This window comes from Molothrus aeneus, chromosome 9 (genome assembly GCF_037042795.1).
Source record: "Molothrus aeneus isolate 106 chromosome 9, BPBGC_Maene_1.0, whole genome shotgun sequence".
In the NCBI taxonomy this organism is placed as follows: Eukaryota; Metazoa; Chordata; class Aves; order Passeriformes; family Icteridae; genus Molothrus; species Molothrus aeneus.
In genome coordinates, this window is record NC_089654.1 from 6,852,852 (window position 1) to 6,873,931 (window position 21,080).

Here is a 21,080-nt window from a genome sequence, read left to right on the forward strand (position 1 = left end):
TTGTGTGTTTGGCTGCCACAACCCAGGGGCACCAGGAAAGCTGAATGGCCTCAGTATGGATTTAAGGGTAGCTCACTGCTCCCTTGGAGCTGTCAGATGTTTTTTCCCAACACATGTTCCTCTCTCAGTGTCTAAGGTAAGCTGAAGTGGAACACAAAGTGAATGCACTTGAAACACCCTCCCCCAGGTGGTTTTCCATTTATGCAGCAGGCTCACTAATTGCAGAAAGAGTGATTACCCTTTCAAGAAGGAAATAGAAACCTTGATTACTTTGAATGTGTGTTAGTGAAATGTGGTTCTGATCCCAGCTGGGCAGAAACTGTGGTTCAGTAAAACTTTCTGAAAATGCTCCCATAGGAGCAGCACGGGGAACCTGTCTGAGACTGTTTTTATACTGTTCCCATTTGTGATACCCTCAAAAGGGGACTGAACTTTGCATCCCAGATCTCTAAAGGTAGCAGAATCCTTTCTCTCATGTTACTGGTGTGCTTCAGCTCACAGGAGCTCAACAAGCTGCTGAATGGGGAAAAAGGTTCTGTGGGAGATGTAAAGACAAGGAGCCATTAACTGAAAGTGTGGAGATAATCAAAACTGGCTCCAATGCCAGACGTGTTCTGTCTTAAGAGCATCCAGACCATACAGTGGTTTTGGTCTCACTACTTTCTGAAGAAAGGACTGCAGAAAAATTAGGTGACAACTCTAACAAATGCTATAAAACAGATAGAACCATAGTAAATATTGCTGGTTATAAAATATCACTTTCTTAAATGGAAAGTGTAGGGGTTGTTTTCTTCTTAATGGGCTGATGTGTGTTGTAAAGTGTATATATGTATATGAACAAAATATGTGTATATACATATATAGGTAGATGGAAGGATGATGTTTTTCAGAGCCAAGTCTTGAAACAGACCAAATTAACCACTTCTGCTTTTTACTATGGCACGGTGAGGTGGATTTAAGGATGAATTGAGCAAGCTGTAAATTTAAGAACAAACTCATTTGTGGCTTGAAATTAATTATTATAACCAACATGGTAACTTAATCTCACAAAAACACGAGTTTATTAATAGGTGAAGGAGCTGAAGAACCACACAGTCCATCCAGCCCTCTGATAGAGTTTCCTAATCTCAGTTACGAAATTCAATGCTGCAGTTTTACAAGGTACATATTCTCAATTAGTGAATGTTACAGAACATAAACATGAAGTGAATATTTGTATTAATGAGATTCAAACAAGTCAACTGAAAGAAGTATCAACTCTAGTTATAACACAGGTGAAAAGAATCAAATTTGGAATGTGATCATATATACTGTTGTACATCAGACAATATGTACACTGTTTCATATTGCATGACATTCATAGCATATTCATAGAAAAGTCAAACTAAATGATGGCTTAAAAACTGTTATCACTGAAATTTGCTCACTATGATTTAAAGTGTTGATATTGACTGAGTTAATATTTTCATTGTGTAAAAATACTGTATATAGTAGAAACCCTTCAGCATCTTCCACATTCAAATAAATGAAAGTTACAGTTTGGTATTTGGTGTTCAACATCTTAAATTAAATGGCCGATTCTTTCTGGCCCTCGGAAGGAAAAACAAATCATGAATATGCTCAATCTGGTTTGACTAGAACGTTTCTCTCTTGAAGACCTTGCTTCTGGAATCAGAGACTAAACCTCTACCTCGGCTGAGGTGCGGCTGGGAACACTAAAACATCTGAACACACTTAAAAAGGTGGAAAGTCCATAGCCATTCTACACACTTTCATTTATTGTCTGGACAATTAAAGTACAAATAATTCAAACACAACAAGGTTATGAAAAAAACATTTACAATACTTTCCCTCAGAAATGATCTAAACTAGCAAGGTTAACATGAAGTCATTCATTATAACTAAAGTATACAACTGCCTGGTCCTAAGAAAGATTTTTTAAATTATTATTATTATTCAGATAGTAAAACACATCGTAGAGAAAAGATTCTGACATGCCTTCCCCACTAATGCTTAGCAAATGCATCAAAACTTTCCCAGCAAACTGCGCTCATTCATAGCAGATGATGTATAAAGGTTTCCCTGAACATTGAATGAGTGTTCCTTTAAACTAAAATCTAACATTGTTAAAGTAAAAAACTGATAAAATTATGATGCAGCCTTTGCTTTTAGTTATTTGTCTACTACAAAAGTTTGCCTCTTCAGTGTGAAAAAACAATACTTAGTCTACATGCAGTTAGTGGGTATAGCATGGAAAAAATGCACAAAATAAGCACAAGTTATAAATAACCATAACGTTTTATTACCATTAAGACTAAACTTGTATTGAAAAGATTTTATATAACAAGACAAGAAAAGCAATAGCAAATTTAACTATCAACTAGATTATGCATAGCGAGTAACTGTTTCTAGTACTCAGGGAAGAGCATGACCCTTTTTTGTTTTAAATATATAACCGTACAAAGCACAAACATACTAAAATGATCAGTGCACTGGACATGGGAGAGCACCCCCTCAGTCATTTTGTTCCCTTAGCTCTGTTTTCCCCAATCTGAATTACATTAAAATAAAGACCCAGTTGTTTTCTTTTCTACTGTGCAGTAAGAAAAAATATTCACAACAAACATGACAATATATCAAACAATATTTCTACACAAGTTACCTTGATACCTCTGTCACTTAAGTATCATAAGAAAACATTTTAAGACATATACAAACAAAACTAGCAAAGTGTTACAACTTATAATAAATTAACCAAAAGAAAAAATAACTTTATATATATATATATATTTATATTATATATACACATACACACACAACAAAATGACACAATAATATGCTTCTTCCCATAGTTTAAGTAAACAAATAAGTAGACTAGCCAAACTAGCTATATTTGATTTTGGCCATATGCATCACATCGGCAATTAAATAAATAAGTGTTTCAAGCAACATAAACAGTGTTCCAAATGTGCCAACACAGCCCAATTATATTAGCTTGGGCTATAAAGTGAATTTGAAAATTCTTAACAAATTTAAAGCAAATGTATTTTTTTCTAAACACATTACATTTAACTATGATACTAAGATATGTAAATAATTTTGTAGCACCTACTGCTCAAACCAAGGAAGTTTTTGATCAAAAAATTAATTTTTTTAACTTTTGTTCTGCTGATATCCCATACTGATGACTTAAAGAAAAACCGTCTTGCAACTCATCTCCTTGCTTTTGGGTTTTGACTGTGGGTAACTGCGTGCCTGGGAAGAACACTCTCCCGTACTGTATTTAATATTTTTATTACATGCTATGAAAAGATACGAAGATCATCTGTTTGTAGCCCATCCTTCAAAAAACAATCTACTAATCCAGTTTAAAACACACATCTTGATCTCTAAAAAGTTACCAGTGCAGTATGAACATGACAAAGTTGTCAATTTCCCCTAAATTAGCCAGTCAAAATATTTTTTCTCAAATCCAGATTCTCTTGTAAAAATTCTTTATATTTTATAAAAATAGATTTTTCTTGAAACCCATTTTCAGCAAAGAGACCACCTCTTTGGCAACATTGTTAATGTTATTTAAATTGTTATGTCATCAGGTATCCCCCGTTACCCCATTCCCTAACAGAAGACTGTTTAGTTCACATGATACAAAAGAAAAAAGGAAAAATAAAAAAAGTTGCAAAATTATGTTCTTCTTTTTGCAATTTTTATTGTTCCTCTTTAATTTGTGTGGGGGGTTTACCAATCTGATTCAATCAATGTTTTGAAAAAACAGAAAAGAAAACAAAAATCTTTTTTTTTCTCGCTTTTAATCCCATTAGTTCGTAAAAATTGTTTTTTGTTTTATTATTTTTTCAAATGAGTGAATGGTCATCTTAAAAAGACCCACCTTCAAGGAAGGTAGTAAAACTAGCTGGCCGGGTAAAAATCCCTGCACATTGTTATCTATGTATATTATATTCAACAACGACAGCTATGAAAGAACATTCAATGCATCAAAGGTTTTTTTTTTTTTTCTAAGCATTATAAAATCCTTTCCTGTTCCTCACAGGATATCCAATGTTTTAATACTTAGGCAACACTGGCTTATAAAGTCCATGGTTGAATATAAGCCTTGAAGAGTTTTTTTTTTGTTTTGTTTTGTTCGTATATATATTTATATATATATATTTTAGTAAGTAAGGATATGAAATTCAGGATTTGTGGGTTTTATTGGTTTTAAAGGAAACTTGCAATACTCTGTCTCCTAAACGGTATCCATTAAGGCTGGCAATGGCCATGGCAGCTTCGTCGTAGTTGGTCATGGTGACAAAGCCAAATCCCTTGCACTTGTTGGTGTTGAAATCACGGATCACCTTGACATTATTGACCGCTCCAAAGGGACCAAACAACTGCCACAGCACGCTCTCATCCGAGTCGGGGGACAAGTTGTAGACGAAGATGCACCATCCAGTCCCGGTGTGACCAGGGATATTCATTCCCACAAGGCTCGTCATACCATCAATTGTGATCGGAGAAAACCTACCGAGCAAAAAGAGGGGTCTATTCTAAATATATCTCTTGGCACGAGCTATAGGGCTCCAAGACTTTAAAGTAAATAAGCCAATGGTACTGAAGGTTCTGGATCCTCTCCCTGGAAGATGACCACAGAGCCACCCTCGCTCTCTAACTCCTGCTGAAGCGGAGGGGAGCTGTGCTAAATAAATAAAATCGCCAAATCTGGGCATAAATGCATCTCCCTCCAAGGATAAGCCCTGCTTGGATGTGTACAAAGACCTCAGAAAAGAAATGCTTGAGGACAATCTGAGTCAGAGAGGGCCTGCACATACTGTGATAAACAACAGCTCGTAAAAAGGGCCTGTAGAAATTTGCCACTTATTTCCAGCACTGATGTAAGTTTCAGGACAACAGAGATCTAATGCTTCATCTCCTACTAGTCTGCAGCGAAAAAATCCAAGCAAACTTCAAGACCTATTTTAAAGATTAATAAGAAATGCCTTTGTCAGGATTCAGCTGTAACGGCAGCTTCTTCAGCTAAAAATACTATTAGAGAGATGTCTTTAAGTGGTAGATTTTATTTCTCCTCCTAACACGGTCCTTAATTGACATACACTGGGGAAAAAATCCAGGTGATAAAGAGTCCTAAAGCCAGCCACATATGAAAGAAGGTTTATGCAGCAATTGTAGAATAAGTAGAACATAAATACAATTAATGAGCACATCACTGATACCTTCATACTCTGAGGCTTCATTTCCATGACAGGCTTTAGGTCCTTCAAAAAGTCAATGCAGGGACTAACTCCTAGAATTCTATAGAGCACCCTACTGTTTCTCCCTTGCTGTCCTTTAGGACTTTATCTCGAATATCCCAAGAGAGCAGATAAAGCCAGGAGTTTAGGAACACAGATCCATCATGGGATAACAAAAGCTGGGCAGGATCTATGGAGATCATCTGATCAGCCTCCTGCTCCAAGCAAGGCAAACTTCCCAAATGAGACCTGCTGGTCATGGCCCTGCAGAGGGAAGCTTAGGAAATCTCCAAAGACAGTAACTCCACTCCTGCAGCCCCTGGTGCAGGGCCTCATCCTCAGTGCGAATGAGTTTCCCTTATCCTCAAGTGGAATTTCCCCTGCTGCAGCCTGTCACTGCTGATTCTTGTCCTCCTGCGTCCGACCTCTGCGGAAAACTTGGCTTCACCTTCTTTCTAAAGCCCCTTGTAGGCAGCTGAAGGCAGCAGTCAGGGGCTAAACTCTACATTTGCTTTTCCCCAATTTCAGCGTGTTCCTGCAGCTTCCCAAGGTCTCCCCAGTGGCAGCCATGGCCAGCAGCAGTGACAGCCCCTGCTCCTCACCAATTTAGTGTCACCCGCTAATGCGAGGAGGGCGCAGCGCAGCCCATGACTCAGGTTATTAATGAAGATGTTAAGCAGTATCAGCCCTCAGGATCAACATAATTTTCCTTTCATCAGTGTGGAAAAAAAAAATGACATGCTTTCTGAAGCTACACTTTGGGATATGTTTTAAAATAACAACTGCACAGAGGAAATGTCTTAAAAATCCAGTTTCACGTGTACCTTCAATATGATGAGTTTCAATACCAGAATGGAATAATAATTCCTCAGGATTTTCTGAGCGATGATTGAAGGAGCAGAGGGAGATACTCTGCTGCTGAGCGAGTTCTTGAGCTCTCCAAAACTTTTTACACTTGTAATAATTTCCACATTTCACAATCTGCACAATATTATGCAGTGTATATTAAATAACCATAAAGGAAACTGCACACTTGATGGTTGCTCACTGTTCTGTTGACGCCTGACGGCACTTTTTATGTATATTCAGGGAAAAAGAAGACACTTGGAATATACATCTTAAGCTGATGATCATCACTGGGGTGTAGCTGTGCTGTAAATGAGCAGTTCACAAATGCTCACAGCATCAGATCCTCAGGAAGGTTTGCAGACAGTTTATTAAAAATCCATGGCAATTTTCCAACTCAACTTCACTTTTGCAAATCCTTATCTCGACACATTTTAGTTTCTCTCCCACACAGTGAAACCAGTGACATTATCAGAACAGTTCAGCACAGAAAGGCTGGACAAGGCAAATTTCTACTGCTCTTTCCACTGCAGGTGGAAATAAGCATTGGAAATAAGGCACAGCCAGGGCTTCTACAAGGCAACAGATTCAGCTCATTTTGGAATCTGGAAGATGGGACTTCAAGCCCATTGCTGGCCAGTGCTGACTGTGCCAGTAACATACATAAGCCAGCAAACACTGGTTTTCTGAATGTTTAAATTTAATGTGAAATACAACACTGAGGACACACCATGCTCTAAGGATGAAATAAAACCCATACAATGCAAAGCTGTGCGTGTCACAATGCATTATAAGGCTTTTGCATTTTAAAGAAATGCTGCCCTGATGCAAAGGGTTAAAGTTTCCTACAGTTCACTGGAGAGCAGCTTTCCCTGGAAACCTTTAGGAGCTATGCAGCTTTCAACTATTTATGTGCCATGAGCACAGCAGCTGCTGTAAATCCAACAAAACATGCATGAAACTGGTGCAAGTATATTGACACAAATACAAGATCACCTATCACATAAGGAGCTTTGCTTCTAGCAAGTGATCTGAAATTAGCCTCAATAAAACTTTTTTTCCACATCAGCGTGTCTCATTTTCCATCAGTACCACACAGTTAGCACAGGGAGAGCCAATCTCCTGTTTCTGAAGCAGCTTCAGAAATTATCAGTGTGGCATTTTTTGTCACCCCGCACCTATAAATTCAGGTTTTGCTAGTGCAGGTACAATTGCCAAGGTTTGCTGAGAGGAGATAAGAACTAATTTAAGATGCCTGCAAAATGACTTTGAACACTGCTGTGTTTTTAGAGTAACACTGCAGACAATGTTGAGAAAGCAGATGTATAACCTATAAAGGCAGGTAACTGCTCTTTTCCTCTGCTCAGGCTGAGCCTATCCTGCACCACACGCCAGCCCAATTCCAGCAAAGGAGCAGCAGCAGCAAAAACCCAGGGAAACCTCCCAGAACAAACCCATCCTTCTGACAGTGACCTGCACCTCGACAGACACTCGACTGGGAGTGTTTCCGTGTTTCTGATGAGATTTCAAAGAACAAATAAGGTGGGAGAGCACAGGAGAAGAGCTGTATGGTAAAATCAGGCAGGGGGTTCTGACTCACCGCATCCCCATCGCCACTAAGGATATCCCAGCACAACCAATGTGCCCAGGAACACCAGCACTGCTGCTGCTGGGGAGAAGCTCTGGTTTGACTTTCCTCTTGTGAGTACTCAAGAGTTCAGAGCTGTACCGAGTTTCTGAGGGGTTAAAAACCCCACCTTACTGTCTGCTACTAGCTACTGTACAGATATACTTACCATACCTTTTTAGAGGATGAGCTTCCAACAAAAGCTCAAGTAATTTTCAAGTGTGGTGAGTAGAAGATTTCAGAAGATTAAGTAGTACTTTCTCATCTTAATCTGGACATCTTAGGGCAACATCAGGAATAAGACTACACCTTGGTTTTGCTGCAAGGATCGCTTATGCTGATGTTGCCATTAAAAGAAACACTAACAACACATCATCTCATTTTAGCTACCAAACATACTCATGGAACAGCAGAAATGTTGACAGATCAGCTGAGCTTTCACACATGCGTGCACATACAAACACACAGCTATTTTAAACAAACAAAAAAATAAATTTCAAGGACTGAAAAAAAAATTTCAAAGTATTAAACCTGTAACAAAAGAAACTTTGGGCTGATTGAGGTGCACACAGCTGTATTTTCAAGTCAAACTTATGATGTCAAATGAGGGAGAAAGATGGCCTAAACTGTGGAGACCACAGCAGCCTAATTCTGATTTTTGACTTAAATTTTCCATTACCAGATCAGAGATTTGTTAAAAAAATCAAGTTAATAGTTTTGATTCTGGAAAAAGCACCACTTACTTAGCAGAGCAACTGCAATTTCAATGCTTGTAGCTGTGGCACCTAAACCATTTGAGAAGCCCACCTGTAAATAAAAAAAGGTTGAAAAACCCCACAGAACTTGTGCGTGAGGCCTTTAAAGTAACAAAACCAACTGAAGTCCAAACTTAAAAAGAATTTGACATGCTGGTGGAAGAAAAGAAGGGATAAAAAAAATAAAGTTAGTGAATTAAAAAAAAATAAATTGTAGCACCAATCTGTGCCAACACGGACATCTGGCAATCTGTGGAATTCTAATTACCTCTTTACGCCATAGGCCATATTAAGCAAATTGTCCAGCCTGAAAAGAGAAGGAGGGTCTTTGGGTTAATGTCTCACAGATGGCAAGATCGCTCAATGGAACTATTATTAATAGTGTTCCATTTTCAAAGAAGAAACGTTCAACAAGTTTCCCACACATCTAAGGAGCCTAACAACTCCCGGCCTGCTTTGTTAAGTCTGAGGTTGTGCTTAAATTTCCACCAGAGCATTTAAAAGCCTTTTTTAAACTTGTCTACAGTCTAGAGAAAAGCTTAACCTTCATAGCTTGGTTTTAAAAAATGCACTTAGGATTTGTTTTTTTTTTTTTAAATAATTCAACTTTTTTTGGTAATTTAACTGATCACCTTATATTTACAGTTAATTTAAAAATAAAATATTAAGTCCAAAACTGCTGGAACTGGAAAACTTCTTGATAATCTGCTTTAGTATAATACATTCTCCCCATTTTATTACATATATTTAGCATTAATCCTTCATGACATGTCAATCTAAATTGACCACCAAATTTTGCAGAATATAATCATCTGCTTTCCATGGCAGCACAATAAAGTCCTTCTGTCCATGGAATGATTCAGTGATAACCTCAATGGACACAGCTGCATGCCAAAGACACAAAAACAAGTGTAAATTTAATGTATCCAATGACTGACTTTTTATGATCTTTAATTCATTAGCACTTTTCATCACTGACAAACTAAAATTACTTCTGAATAATTCTCTAAAGCCAGTGTGCAACTCAGTTATGCAAATATGTCCAAGTTTTCTTTCTTGAAGGCAGACTTTTTTATATGAAAGCTGGGTTGCCTGAGAACTATTAAGTATGAAAGTAATAGGAACATCACATACTGCTAACTCTGCCTTATGCATCAGATGGAAATGGTATATTCAGAATGCAAAGCATAAAACATCCCCAAAAGCATCTGAAGACTCACACCAAAGACTAATACAAGGTCTCTTTATACTAAGAGCAGATATCTCAGGCTAATAAATTTAATGATACTCCTGCTGACTGGGACAGACTCAGCTTTTTTCCTGCTACCAATCCACTGTCATTAACATCAAAGTCTAAGCTGCATCAAAACTGTAGTAATATAGCAGAAAATAAAAGCATTACCCAAAAAGAGAGAAAGAACAGGACAGTCACTGCTCATTTGATTACCAGAGTAACTCTATTCTGTCCTCCCTTTTTTCTATGAGCCTTCATGAGATCTGATTGTACAGTACTTCAGCTGTTTTAGTAAATACAACCTGACTACTGCTGTCAGCAGATTTTCCTCCTCATTCTCCAGGAAAGAATATTTAATTTTACAAACAAAATCAGGTCAGCCTACGCAACTAAAGCATATTTTCCTGCACAGCACCTGCCCCACATTGTTGTCACTGGTGGAACCTCAGTTCTTTTCCAGGTTATTACCTGAATCTCTGAGCCTGGTGGTGAAGTGGTCCAGGGTAGCGTCTGTTGGGAGACTGATACAGCTGTGAAAGGAGTGCCTGGCTTGTTTTCTGGCTGGGGTTATTGGCAAACTTCACAGTAATTGGTTCTGTAGCACCACTAGGCTTCTGGCCATTTAGTCCCTTTATGGCTTCTTCTGCCTCTATTCTCTTATCAAAACGGATAAATCCCACACCTCGAGAAACCCCTGGGAAGTAAAAACATGTGAAGAGATGAATATTTGTAGGAACAACTTCATGTACGCAACGCACAAACGTTGGGTTCGACTTCACACAATAGGTGGTTTGCAAATTAAGAAAAGTCCTGTAAAGAAAAATCCTCTTCCTAATCCCAATGATTTTAAGTAAACAATATTCTGTATTTTGATAGTCCCTCATTAAAGAGGCAGCAGTTATACCTCTAGTTACATTTATAAGGAAACAGGCACTGCATTTTACACTACGAGTCAAAAAATCCCAGACACAGACATTTGCGATTTGGCTACTTCAAAAAAAAAAACAACAAACCCATGCACTTATCAAGAAAAGTTTTCTTTTAACCTGTGACTTGATCAACCAGAATCCGTGAGGTGATGATGCGCCCATATTGTGAGAATAACTGCTCTAATTCTTTCTGGGTCATGGTTTTGGGAAGGCCGCTGACATACAAGTTCGCATCCCGGATGGAGGCTGAACTTGGACGGGCATACGACACCTACAGAGAGAAAAGGAGAGGAGTGTTAGTGAGCTACAGCCACCCTGGGCATTTTGGATAGACAATGTTCCCTTCTTTCACAAGACACAACCCTGCAGTTCAGACAGGACCTGTTCTGCCAAACCAGCAGAGCCAGGAATGGCTGGAGGAACAAAGAGCTGCAGAGACTTTAAAACAGACACAAGGGTTCTGAAGTGCAGTGATAAAACCCCATTGTTCAGAGGTGGATTAATGTGCACCTTCCCACGCACGGCTCTGTGAATTTGCCCCCACAGGTGTGGGTGTGTGGATGATTTGCCGTAGCCAGCCCCGCACGCTGAAGTTCCCTCATGTTTTTCTTTTCCCCCTCCAAGTGTCTGAAACAGATCAGGTTATTTGCAGAGCGATCTTTTGTGCTCTCTCTTTGTGTTTGCATCCTGAGCTGGCAAGATCTGTTCTGGATGAACAGTAAAGTACTGGTGAAATTAGACTAAATGAACATCTGCTCAGGGAGCTGTAGACTGACACTCATTGTCGGATCTGCAATTTATCACGAGAAGTTCCCTTGCATTATAAAGCCCAGAATCAGACCATAAAATATTATGACCAAGCAAACAAGAAAATCTAGCTGTGGCTCTGCATGTGTGCTGTTGGAAAATTACTAATTCAAGCCTCTTAGCTGCTCTTCTACCTATGAATCAGATTTATAATTATAATAGGTATAAAGGCATAAAAAGCCTTCTGCACTTTAAAAATAATATATACATTTAGAATAAACATATTTAACATAATAAAAACACTTCCTGGATAAAGCCTAATGGCAAATTTTCAGCACAGATCATGAATTACTTTGCAGCACATCTGAAAAAGCATTGGAAACCAAGCTGAATATTCTGCACTTCATTTTGATTTATTTCAATATAAACAGATCAGTACTCTCCTGCATTATGTCTTAAAATGTGTCTAGGAAGGAAGTGGGGGGGGTTCCCATCACAAATACAATATATTCAGCAATTGTATTCCCTTTTTCCTGAGCCTCAGCCTGAACACAGATGATGTCAAATGCATGTCTATGTGTTTTATGTGTCAAAGAGTTGTCTTTATGCACTCCACACCTAAAAATAGATGTTGACTCAACACAGAAAATTATGTTAATGACTAATATTTGCTTCCACAGTCTTCTCTGCATAATAGCAGACAAACTCTAAAGATGCTAGATTTTAAGGTTTTTGGCAATTTCTTTATAACTTACATGTTTGTCCATAACCTTTTAAATCTAACATTTACAGAGAAGGCTGGGGAGAGGAGGTGGAAAATTCAGGGGAAGAAATATGAAATAGGGGTTAGATAAAACATTTGCATCAATGGAGGGAAGCTCAGGCACAAAGCACAAACGCTCAAGCAGACATGAGAAGAGGAGAAACCTTCGGGTGCTGAAAGGAAGAAGGATATTGGGGTAGAAATTATTTTGTGCCACAGCCCATGAGCTCTTGATGGGGTGCAGCATTTCCATCACTTCCCTGCTGGTTCTGAATGCCCCTCTGATGGACCCAGGACCAGAACACACATGGATGGCACCACTCAGCATTTATGTAACAAGGCTCAATCCAGACCCTGGGGACACCAGGGATAATCACATGGTGCTTTTGCCTACAGCTTGGTTTGGTGCTGGGGCATTTGGAAAAGCAGACTCTCCCTCCCCACTCTGCAAATACCTCACCTTGAGAGGGCACTGTAAGAGTTCAGGCATCTACAGTTTAACCTACTTTAGGAATAACAGCTTAAAAAACATTTGAGAGCCTCTCTGGGAGTGAGGGTAGGGATCTTACCTATTCCTCAAAACTGAGAACAGCAAAATGAATAAAGTTCCTGGGCAAACAGCCAGGGGTTTCCTTTGGGTTTCTCACTCTGGCACATTCATTAACCAAATGCCACGTTACAGGGAAGATGAAAAGTATTGGGATATGCAAAAAACACTACTTCCCAGAGCAATGAGTGCCTGACATTTTATATATATATACAGTTCTACTTACAGAAGGCTCTCTGCTCTCGTGCGCCTTGCAGGCAGGCAGAGCAAGGAGAGGCTGCTCACACTCCCAACCCTCCTCTCACAGCACATGTGAACACCTATTGCTGCTCAGGTCTAGGTTTTATTTCCTCCTGCAATCAAACATTCAGGCTGCAGGGGAGCCTAAGCCAAAGAAAGAAGCTGCCAAAAGCAACTCAGCCATCTATAATATCAAGGAGAAAAGGTTGCAGAGCTGAATGGACTCAAGGCTAGTAATGTCAATTATTTATCTGCTTTTGAATCTTTTTCATCTTCCCTCTGAGGTCAGCCAATGACAAATCGATTGGTTAGAGTGTGCCATCCTGCTTTCAAGCTATTATTCAGTTAGTGCTGAGGACGGGATGTCTTCCTGTGTGTGAGCTATCAAAGGAAGACATCGCCCACCCTGACCCTCCATCACAGCAGAAGCTCCTTATGCTGTGTGAGTTAAAATGGGAGCAAAAACCAGCTCCCATTTTATCCCTGCAAACTGCAAAGCGCTGCGTGAGGACGCTGCATTAATTCTTTATATTCACACTCAAAAATGATTTTTTTTTTCCCTTCCTTTGCTCACGGCAGTGTTAGCACCCTGTAATGAAACAGAGCGTTGAAAAAGAAAAGAGTATGAATTCCTTGTGGTGGCTAGGATTCCAAATAATGAGCAGAGAACACCAAGCTACTGTTTGACCCAGGCACTTCTCAGCATTAAAATATTTGTCCGTTCGTACAACGGTTGAAGGTTGAACCATGGTGTTGGATTTCGCTGCAGAAGATCATTTAGGAGTTCTGCGGTCAAATTTGCAAGGAAGATAATAAAATATTGTAGAATTCATTTAATGGTTTGCTGGCCTCAGATGTTAGTTTCTATAAATACATATATAATAACTATGAAAAACATTTAATAGGACATTTCTCATCTGACATTGAGCATTAGCCAGTGTAAGGGCTTCTCTTCATAATAAACAGCTATCTCCAGAGGCTGCACCACTGTTTCCCAATACCACTGCAGCATCAGAAGGTCCAGCATTTCATATCTTCCATGGCAAAGCACATTTTTCTTCAGGTGCACAGAAAATATCTCCAAGTAATTATCTTCCCTATTGATTTCCTACCTGCTTTCCCATATAGAAAACTTTTTGAAGAATTACTAACCTTGAGACTCTTCAGAACATAAATTGAAGTGGTCTGGCCTTCCCAAGCCAGAGCCCACAGCAAAGGCACCCAGAGGCATGAACACATCCCATTTGTCTTCTGGAACAAGCAACAGCAGCCATTTGAATGCTGCCATTTAACCACTTTGCTGCTGCTCCCTGTAAGAGAAGCCTTCAACTCCTGTGCTAATCCTGGACTTCTCAAATGTCCAAGTCCATTTCTAGAAGCCTCTTTGTAAAATTTAACTCTGGTCTGCTATGAAGAGGAGCTGCATCATCCTTTCCTGGAATGATATGCTCTGCCAGCACAGCCACCCTGCCCTGGACACACCTGAGCAGCAACCAAGCAGCTAATTCTGCAGATGCCAACTTTCTCTGAGATGTGTCTTGCTCTGCATCTACCATTCCTCACCTGGAGAATGGAAACCATGCAGGAACCTTGAATCAGGGTGCAGCACAGGCACCCAAGGACCACCAAGTCACTCACCCAGGGCACCTGCAGTCCCCAGAACACCTCTCCAGCCACGAGCAGCTAAGGGGCAGTCAGTGTTAAATGACTCCCTGGGCAGCTTTCAAAAAGTCTGTGTAACATTTAAAAATACCAGACTTCTTGGTGACCTTAATACAGAGACTTGGCTTTGTCCTTTTGTGACCCCCCGAGATACAGGATTTCTTGTGTGATTTTTGGGGTGAGTCTCTTAGCTTTCTTCTGCTTCAAGTCCAGTTTAAAATGGGGACAACCCTTCCCTCATTTGCTGCCCCTTATCCCACTAGTACAAACTGGAAGAGCTTTAACACAACCACTCAAAAGCCTCACACACAAATAAAGCACAGTCTCACTTGTTTAATGCGCATCCAGAACCAGAAGTAAAATCATCTTAGCACCAGTGAACAGGCTATGGCAAAAAGAGACATTTCCTCGCAACCACTTCCAGACCTTCAACTGTGTCCTAATTTTGTGCAAAACAGATTTGAGACCCCCTCCTGTTAAAGCTCTGTGCTTTGTCAGAACAAGCAAACACAAAAGCCCTCTGGTCCAGAGGCTGAAGACCAGGATCTGGAATACCTTCACATCTGATGCTTGCACTGCTCTGTCCTTTCTCTTCCCTAAGCCCTTGGCTGGGGGATGGAAGGGAGTGACGATGCACTTTACTGTTGAGCGATTCAATGCCACTCTACAGAGATTAATTATAATTGCAGGTACAATGGTCTATCCCATCATTTCAGGAAAGACATCCATAGATAATAACCTAGGAACACTCTTGGCTGTATCAAGAGCAAGGCTAAGAGAAATAATTGCTCTGGCTCGGTGGAGTGAAAAGGACTCACTGGCAAAACCAAGGCAGTAAAAAGAAAAATCCCGATTAAGAAAAGATGCATGAAATTAAGAGGCAGAGACTCTCTGGTGCCTGCTGAAAGCAGCAGAACCAAAGCTGAACCCTCAAATGCAGCACTGAAAGGTCCTCTGAGCACCAGTATCATTGCAGGCACAAAGAGTGGAGGAAGGTTTGTTTGTTAACAAGCACTACGAAGTCCAAAGGGTTACGCTGACAGAGGCTCCTAAAGAGCAAACCAGGAGTCAACTTCGTTTAGGCTTTCCAGGTCTGAAGCATCTTTCAAGTTTCTGGTCCAAGACTTTGTCTTGGGGAGCAGCAGCCACAGCAAATGACCCCTCTTTGACTAACTGTGAGCTACCATAAAAGAGAACAAGCAGTTAATTTTAGGTGGAGGCATAAAATAGCTACATCCCAAATCTGCAGTTTGTGCCTGTAATGCGAATTTTCAGGAAAGGGGAAAAAAGGGGGTCCAATGCACACAAGGCACTCAAAAATGCAAACCCCTCCTTGCTGCAGTCCAACATACTCAGCTACTCCCAGCACCTTGCAACATCCAAACCTTCCATCCCTTCCTCCTTGCAGAGCATCCAAGCTCCTCCTGTACCTTGCCCAGATCTCTCTGTACACCCTCTCCTTACCACCCAGCCTTGCACAACGTCCCATTTCTTCAGAGGGATAGGAGGCTGCTGCAGGCAGTGCCCAGCAGGCTCAGTGGCCCTGGGGAAGCTGTGGAAGAACATGGCTGGAGAACACGGGGTTGTGGCTGAGCATTGCACCAAGGGCACCCAACACCAGAGCTCGGCTACCATCCCTGTCAGCAGTCCAGAGCTTTCTGGCTGCCACCCAAACTGTGTTGAGCTCTCCCCACTCCTCCCCAGGAGTCTAGGATGGGGTGCAGGAGATGCAGTCTCTTCCCCAGCACTCCCTGCTGCAATCCCTCCTCCGCGCAGCACGGCTGGAAGGCAATCTTTGTGACAAATGACTTTGTAGGACAGAGAAGTCTGAGGCTGCTGTTATTTGGTTACCCTACAGTGACAGGATGCTTTGTAGTTTTGTGGACAATTACAAGAATTAACATGGACAGATTTAGAGCCCGACAGATTTAGTTTTGTGGAAATAGCTGGCATTTTGAAAAATGCCACAGAAACCAAGATAAATAGGAAGATCTTTCAGCAGTAATGTTACTACTTTATTTTCAGAAAAAGCAGCATTACTTTCTCCCACAGCCTTATTTACTGTATTTTAAACTAGGACCATCCAGACCTATTGATCAAAACAGGAGAATAAAGCAGAAATACAAAATTTCATGCTATTTATTCAGTTTAACTGAAAATTAAAATAACTAGAAAAAGCCTCTGAGCAGACGAATTATCTTATCCATTTGGTATTTTACCATTGGATAGATATGATAGATTTAAAAACTGGAGGTCATCCAGTAGTTTTAAAGGCTCAGAGAACCCAGATTCCTTCTCTCCTCTCTGGGAACATCTCCCTTTGCTCCAGCAGTGTCACAGCATGTACCTGCTCCTGTGAGGGAAGGAAGAAGCAAACCTATTTCTCAGGCAACAGAGAAAAAGGAAGAGAGGGGTGCACAAGACTGCACTTCAGGGGGTCACTGGCTCTTTTTAGATTTCAAACTTCCTTTCAAAACTGTTCTGCCCTTGTTCCAATGAGGCCAGGTCACCCGAATCCCCAAGTAAATTGTAAAACACTTCCTTCACATCCTTTCAGGCGTTGTCCTTTTTTCAGGGCAAAGCAGCAGTTTAAACAATCTGTACCCCATGCATCACACATCTTATTTTCCTTCTGATATTTGATGCAACTGAATTGCCAGGCAATCTTCAACAGCAGCAGTGACCTTTCATATGCTTTTATGGATGGGCAAATTTAATTTCTAAAAATAGATTCAATTTCTGGAATATATATTTATTTCAACACACGCTGTCTCTTCCCTCACTCTAAACTGTTTTGCAGAATTATGTCAAGCTTTAGCTGTAAAAATAAAGTGAAGCTTTTCTCTCTCACAAGAAGATGATGCTGCTATAAAATGGCGTAAATAAAATATGCACTATGATCAGCTGAGGAGGAACAAAATGTGTATAACCTATTACCACCAAACAACTCCCTCCAATGCTTTTCCCCAACAGATATTCTGTAAATCGTCACCTCTCAACTTTGACTTGAAAGGGCATCATTGACTTAAATAAAATGCACATAAATATTTTAGCTGCTGGAGTGAAAAGGGATTATTTATCATAACAATGACAGAATAAAAAGAACATTTCTTCAGTTATTTTAGTCCATACATCAGATTCGACTGTGCCTGGCTGTTCTGCTGATCCTGCTATTAAGCCAGTTCCTCCTGTGACTGCATGGCTGTTTTGCAAAAGCATCAGGAGAGAGAGAACATTAAGCTGCCACAAAAATGTTACAGAAGTGAAAAGGACAGCATCTCGGGCCACATGCATAAAATACATATATTATTTTTAAACAGGAATTAAGCCTTGTGGGGTCAAAAAATGAGTGCAAATACAACTCCCCAGAGCCACCTCATGTTCAGTCTAGGTTCAAGGAACAGCAGAGGCCACGACACAGATGGGACAAAGACAGCAGGACCACAGTGACCTTGGCAAGTAGAAGTAATTTGCCACTGTAGAAGGCTTTCACAGATTACTCATTTCAACTTGCTTCCCATCAAAACAACTTCCAAAAGGCAGCCAGAGAAATTCCACCTGGAGGACTGCAGCTACCCAACATACATGGACAGGAGTCAAGGTTCAGCCCATCCATCAATAAGATATTTACAGATTGATTCTGAAGCAAAAAAACAGTCACATTCACGAAGAAAGCAGAACAAAGTAATTTTCAGTACTTTAGTACTTTTCCAGCTCAATGTTGTCCTACTAAATAGTTTTTAGTCTACAAAGCTATGTGCTGCCGAATTCATTTCTAGATGTTCTCTTGAGAGAGGTTTTTTAATGCACCAATGGTGCATTTTTAGTAACTGTAAAGGGCAACTGTAGCTAAAGTAATTGGGTCTGATAATTAAATATAATATTTCCACATGTTTAAATACTTCAGCCTTACAGAGAACAACAGTGAGATGCTGGAAAGCAGCATGTGGGGGCAATGGGCAAGTGAGGAGGTTCAGCAGTGCTGAGTTCTGCTCCTCAGCACCTTGAAGCCCTTTGGGAAACAGAGATCTCTCCAGCAACACAAATGCCACTGGCAGCACCAAATGCACCTGATTTGTCCCTCAGCGTGAACACTGGGAAAGCTCCATCCCCACTGCACAGTACTAGGGAAAGCAGACCTAATTTATCAGGATTTCCAGAAGTAAAACATAATTAAAAATATAAAAAAGACAAGGAGGTAAAGGTAAGGTAATCACATGTGATTCTGCAATGAAAAACTGGGTTGGAAACTACTGATTAGATGTCCCTGGGGCCAAAACTTTGGCTGTTGGGATAGGAGGCTCCCTTGGGTTTGTTTTAGGCAGCTGCATAAACCCAACTTTATTTAAAAAAAATCCCAAACCCTATGCTTCCTGCCAGCCATAGAAGAAGTTATGCAGCTCCTGTGCATGTAGATTAGATCAATCTCTTTGCTTATTATTAAATTTTACCAGCTTTCAAAAGCCTCCCCATGTCCTTTTATTCTATGCTAGTTTACAAGCTATTAATAAACATGCAAACTCCAAAACAAACCACTGAATTTCTAAAATTTATACTGAATTAAAAAAAAATGTACCACGAATAAGATTTTACATAGTAAATTCCCAGATAACAAAAGTCTTACTACAGATGATAACAAGGCATAATGGTTTAATTTTGCATGTGAGAAATGTATAATAATAATTGGTGTGGGTTCCAGTTTCTGGAGGCCTTTTACTGCATGAGTTTCCTGTAACCTTGAAATATTATGAATGTAATAGCATTGCTCTGGTTCACAAAAAAGAAAAACAGGCAAAGCAGCAGAGGTACTTAGGGACAAGAAATGCAGCTCTTTCCTACGGCTGAATAATGTTCAAAATATACATGTGCTGCATGAAAAACTGATGTAGATTTTTCAAGTTCTACTGAATTCTTAATAAGCATTTTCAAAATATTTTTCCCCGATAATATGCCTTTAAAAGCAATTTGGAGAGCAACTTTTCACTGCAAGTGGAAACTGCTGAGTCCAAGCCTGCTTTTCCACCTGCAGCAGTTGATAAGATGGTAGATTTTGCTGCCTTGCCTTACATATTCCTGTAAGTGTTTCCATTAGCTCTACAAAACCATGCTGTGAGCATTTTGAGGTATGGCCCACATGCCTATCTGTGGGCTGGGATCTGGATGGTCTGAGGGAGGTTTGGAAGCAGCCTTTCCTAAGAAATCCATGCAGCTGCTCCACCACTTTCATAACCCTCAGCTCAGCACTTCTGCTCTTCACTGATCAAACGTCAGGGGAAAAACTTGCTTGAAACAATCCTTAGAAATACACCAGAATCCAAGAAATATTTTAACTTCAGGGAATACCACTTTGTCCAAACCACAATCTTTAGCCAGACTGCCAAAACCCACTACATAACATCGTATTGGCTACATAACATCGTATCGGCTACATAACATCGTATCTTTTTTTGCAAGATACAACATCACTGATATTACTTGTACCAATATTCAGTACAGTAAAAATTCTATTTTTATATTAACACTTTTAGCTTTGAAATACAAATTAACTACAGAAGAAAAATTAAGAAAATGGTGCAAATCAAAAGCCAGCATTCAAAAAAATGATCAAAGGAGTTTCAGATAATTTGAATCTGATCTGCTGTTTGCTCCTGTTCAATTTTTTGATTCACATCCCTTAAGCTGTATTATTTGTCAGAATTTGGGGTGTGGAAATCTTCTGTAAGCTGTTCCAGAACAGCTTTATCAGCCATGCAGCAAAAACGGTGACAGTGTAGAAGCTTGCTTTTCTTGTGAGACCACTTAAGAAGGTCATTGAATAACTAATGGTCTATTACAAGCAATGAAATAAGAGACTTCGGTGGGAAGCCTCCAGCTTTTAAAAAAATAAATCAGATTAAGGATGTGGAAATTGAGAAAAAAATTTTTTGTTGAGAACAACATATTCTAACTTGTGAGAAACGTGCTTTCAACACCTGATAAGGACAGGAGTGTCACTAAAGGAGAACTCTGTGACAAAGTATTTCCCTTGAAAACATAAGGAAACATGTAACTTGTGAATACACCATCAGGTACTTCACCTGTTTATGGATAATGGTATCACTCTGGCTGTTCTATTCTACATTTAAGCCTCACTGTCATGCTTTAAAGAGCTTCCTGTTACTTTCCCCTCTCTTTAACAATAGCAGCAATTTCGGAGAAGAGAGATTTCATCTTCTGCATGTCCGTTCATTGTTCCAAGGAGGAGCTCGTTAACCCCCTTACAATGGAGAATAAAATAGTGATGAAATTGCCAGAAACAGTTCCAACTACTTTCTCCTGTTCCTGAATTGAGCAAGAGGCATTTTATATTGTCTTACCTTTATGGTTTTGGTCTGGAGTCTGAGTCCATTTAAAGTGTTAATGGCTTTCTCTGCATCCTTTGGATCAATGTAGTTAACGAATCCATACCCTAAACTCTGCCCTGTTGAAACACAAGAAATAA

General features: G+C 39.9%; 1 protein-coding gene across 8 annotated transcripts in view; it reads right to left on the reverse strand.

Annotated features, from left to right (window-relative positions):
- Positions 1 to 1,038: 1,038 nt before the first annotated feature.
- Positions 1,039 to 21,080, reverse strand: part of ELAVL4 (ELAV like RNA binding protein 4) — a 65,004-nt gene continuing 44,962 nt past the window's right edge. For all 8 annotated transcript variants that reach the window (XM_066556117.1, XM_066556115.1, XM_066556122.1 and 5 more), the window contains exons 3-7: positions 20,956 to 21,059; positions 10,758 to 10,911; positions 10,180 to 10,405; positions 8,746 to 8,784; positions 1,039 to 4,521 (exon numbers count right to left, since the gene is read on the reverse strand). In XM_066556117.1, the coding sequence (XP_066412214.1) occupies positions 4,194 to 4,521; positions 8,746 to 8,784; positions 10,180 to 10,405; positions 10,758 to 10,911; positions 20,956 to 21,059 (851 nt within the window). In that variant the 3' untranslated portion in view covers positions 1,039 to 4,193. The remainder of the gene's footprint in view (positions 4,522 to 8,745; positions 8,785 to 10,179; positions 10,406 to 10,757; positions 10,912 to 20,955; positions 21,060 to 21,080) is intronic.